At 46.6% G+C, this 3889-nt stretch overlaps 1 protein-coding gene across 1 annotated transcript; it reads right to left on the reverse strand.

The window, feature by feature from the left end:
* Positions 1-1669: 1669 nt before the first annotated feature.
* Positions 1670-2977, reverse strand: LOC149219459 (uncharacterized). Its single transcript, XM_089386828.1, has one exon. It carries the CDS (start codon positions 2975-2977, stop codon positions 1670-1672), a length of 1308 nt encoding a protein of 435 aa, XP_089242954.1.
* Between the last annotated feature and the right edge of the window lie 912 nt (positions 2978-3889).

Raw genomic sequence — 3889 nt, forward strand, 5'->3', positions numbered from 1 at the left:
AGTCCATGGGGAGATTGAGGGGGGTCCAGCCTGCCCAGCAGTCCTGATCCCATAGAGAAATGTCAAAGAGAGAAGTGTAATTCGCTTCATCCATCCACCGATGGAGAGGATGCAGATGGCGGATTGTGCCCCTCGCCTGGGACCCCATGATTCTGTCATTCCAAATATTAACCTCCCTGCCATTCCCTGGAGCGCACGAGATGAAAGGTTTGAAGAGGGGGAGCGTTTTCTTGATCAGATTCCAGGTTGGGGTACCATGTCTTTCTATAATGTTTTCAGTGAGGATGTTACTGTTTTGGCCATTCAGGTATTTCTTCTTTACTATAGTAGTCCACCATGCCCCTTTTTCATTTAGGATCCTCCATATGAGCTTGAAGCCCAATGCTAGGTTAGCCAGCCTTGGGACCCTTATTCCCAACCCTCCTTTTTCCACAGGGAGGATAACTTTGTCCCACTTAACCAAGCTGAACTTCTTGGTATTCTGCTTGCCTCCTTGCCACAGGAAGCTGCGGATTATTAGTTCCATGTGTTTGTGAACACTGGCAGGGGCAAGAGCTATGGCGAACTGATAGATGGGGAGAGAGGTGAGGATGGACTTGATTAGGGTCGACCTGCCAGCTAAGTTTAACCAGTGCACTCCCCACAACTGTAATTTGCCTCTGAGCTTTTCAATGATTTTGACCCAAATCCCTGATTTGATTGTCTCTTTGGCCAAAGGAAGCCCCAGATACATGAAGTGGGACCAATTCAGCTGAGCCGGAATTTCCAAGATAAGAGATATGCGATGGATGATGTGGTTAGGGACATTCCAGGCGTATAACATACATTTATTATTGTTTAGCTTGCCTCCCGAGGCAAGAAGGAAAAGATCCAAGACTTTTTTAAATCTCCTCGCCATAATGCAAGAGGCACCTCCTATGAGGAGGGTGTCGTCCGCGAACAGGGAGTGATTTATTCCTTTCAGCCCTCTGACAATTTCAATCCCCGTTATTTCTTTTTTCCTCCTCAAGTTTTCCAACTTCGAGCTGAGGGCTTCCGCCATGAGAATAAAAAGGAAGGGAGAGAGCGGGCACCCTTGTCTTAGACCCCTTGAGCTTTTGAAGGCTGGGCTTGGTCTTCCATTTATGAGGGGAGCAGTCCAATTGCCTGATATGCACTCCCTCACCCTGCTTATGAACAGCTCAGATATGCCAAGCTTTTTGAGGACGGCTTGGAGAAAGGAATGATTGACTCGATCGAAAGCATTGGCCATGTCCAACTTCAGTATCATGCCCTTTTCTTTCCTAGAGATACTGCTTTGGATAGCTTCTTGGATGAGGATTACATTGTCGGCGATTTGCCTCTTAGGAACAAAACCACCTTGGTTCTCAGAAATGAGGGAGGGTTGAATAGGTTTAAGTCTGTTGGCAAGGATCTTAGTTATGATTTTGTAGGAGACATTGCAGAGAGAGATAGGGCGAAAGCGGTTGAAAGAGAGAGGGTTGAGCTCTTTGGGAATGAGGGCTAGGTAGGATGATTTCATTCCGCCTCCCATCTTGCATTTATGGAAGAAGTTTCTAACTGTTCTGATGTAGTCCTTTTTGATGATGTCCCAATGATTTTTATAGAAATCCACAGTGAAGCCATCTGGCCCCGGGGCTTTGTCTAAGGCCATGTTGCGTATTGTATGCTATATCTCTTCGACAGTGATCTCTTTGTCCAGCTCAGAATTTTGCTCCTCTGAGATTTTACTTTCCATGGTGTTCAGTATTTCCAAACCGTCACTGTCTTGCTGGTCCGCGGTAAGGAGATCTTGGAAGTGCGCGGTCGCGGCCTCCATTATGTCCTTGTGTTCTTTTAATTCTACTCCCTCCACAATAATTTTGTCGATATTATTGCCAGCTCTCCTCATTTTCAGATTGTTGTGGAAGAAGGTAGTATTCTTATCTCCCGACTTTAGCCATAGACACCTTGATTTTTGCCTTTGTTCTTCTTCTTCTCTTCTGTTCAGCTTGTAGATTTCCTTTTGAAGTTCCATCTCTTTGACTAGCTCCTCTTCAGTATCTTGTCTGCTGTCTTTCTCTTCTTCCCACTGCGTGAGCCTATCTTGGAGCGCTGATTTAGCTCTTTTTTCTTCTATTGATTTGGATTTGGCCCAATGTTTTATGGCTGAGCGCAAGACTTTTATTTTGGTTTCCCAAACATAGTGCGGAGATCCTTTTATCTCTATTGCCCACTGTTCTTTTATCAGATCTCGGAATTCCTCCTGGTTGTCCCATGCTCTATTATATCTGAATGGAAGCGGGCCCAAATTGGCTCCTTTGTCCAATTTTAGAGCAACAGGCTTATGGTCTGAAAGGTAACCTTGGATGATGAGGCTTTTGATGCATGCAAAATTAGCAACTATTCTGTCCTGGATCAAGATACGATCCAATCTTTCCTTTATGTTGTTTCGGCCTGCTCTCTTGTTGGACCAGGTAAAGCGCCCATTCTGAGGAGGGAAGTCCACCAAGTTGTGGTTTAGAGTGATTTCTTCTAGAGCTTCCCTTGAGGGATCCGCCAAAAAGTTGCCCCCCATTTTTTCTTCGGCATTTCTTATTAAGTTCAGGTCCCCTCCTAGGATAATGCTTCTGCCTTGGGTCTCCAGAAGGTCTGCCGCAATTGACTTCCAGCAAGCATCCTTGTCCCTGAAGTGAGGGGGAGCGTAAACATTGTAGATTGTGTATTCTTCTGTCTTTGCCGTATTCTGTAAGTCTGAATGAATCCACCAGCTGCTTTGTCTTTGATTTAAAAGGTTCCAGTTTTGTTTGTTCCAGATGGTCCCTATGCCACCTGAGGCGCCAGATGCGCTAACTGCAATTCCTTCATGAGTTCTGCTATTTTTTAGGAAATTTTCGAAATCTTGTTCACTTATTTTGGTCTCCTGGATGAGGAGGATGTCTGGGTGTTCGGATTTAAGGAGATCGCGGACTGCATTAAGTTTGAGGGAGGAGCCCATCCCCCTACAGTTCCAAGAGACCAAATTCATCATTTAGTAGTCTTGGCGTGGGTACCTCCCTTCTCTTTCCCTTTTTCCCCGTTTCCTCTCGTCTTGTCCAGATAGGTATCCATTGGTTGTTGAATCCCTGTGGTCATTTCTTTTGCTGCCGTCTCATCCCTTAGCTCCTTGTTTGATTTCCTTCCCACTTTTCTTGGGGGATCTGCTGATGTGTTGCTTTCTTTGGACTTGTTCCTGGTTAGAATTCTCTCTATTGTATGAGGAGGGGAAGAGGGAGGGGGGGAAGATGGCGGGGGAGAAGAGGGAATCACGGGGGGGGCTCTAGGGGATGGGGGAGGGGAAATTGGGTCAGCGTCCGATAGGGTTTCGAATTGGTTAGAGGATAAAGGGAAGGCCGGGCCTGATTGGGTGGAGGGGATGGGGGCTACTGGGGGGTTCTTGTTGTTTCCTTGTGGGGGGTTGGGCCTCTTTTTCTTTACAGTTTCCCAGACTTCTTCTGCTGTTTCAATGTTAGAATCAGAGAGATTTGCCTTTGCTTTACTACATCTGTTAGCGAAATGACCGTACTCATGACATACCTTACATTTGAAGGGGAGCTGTTCATAGTCGACTTGCTGAAGGTGCGTCCATTGATCGACTCTAATCTTGATGGCTTCTGGCAGTCCTTTTCCCAGGTCCACTTCGACACAAATTCTTGCGCATGCATGCATGTTCTCCTTAGGCTCCGATCTGTCAATATACTTCCCTATTCCGTTTCCAATTGCTTTCACTGACTCGTCCCCCCAGCAGTGGAGGGGCAGATGCGGGAGCCGGACCCAAACAGGAACAGCATTAGGTACGTCCATCTCCGGATCGAAGTCGGGAGTCCACTTGTTCAGGTAAAGGCCTCTCGTGTCCATGAAGTATGGGCCA

Source organism: Pinus tabuliformis, chromosome Q (genome assembly GCF_031772625.1).
Source record: "Pinus tabuliformis cultivar Carrire ecotype Pingquan chromosome Q, CPIR1, whole genome shotgun sequence".
Taxonomy (NCBI): Eukaryota; Viridiplantae; Streptophyta; class Pinopsida; order Pinales; family Pinaceae; genus Pinus; species Pinus tabuliformis.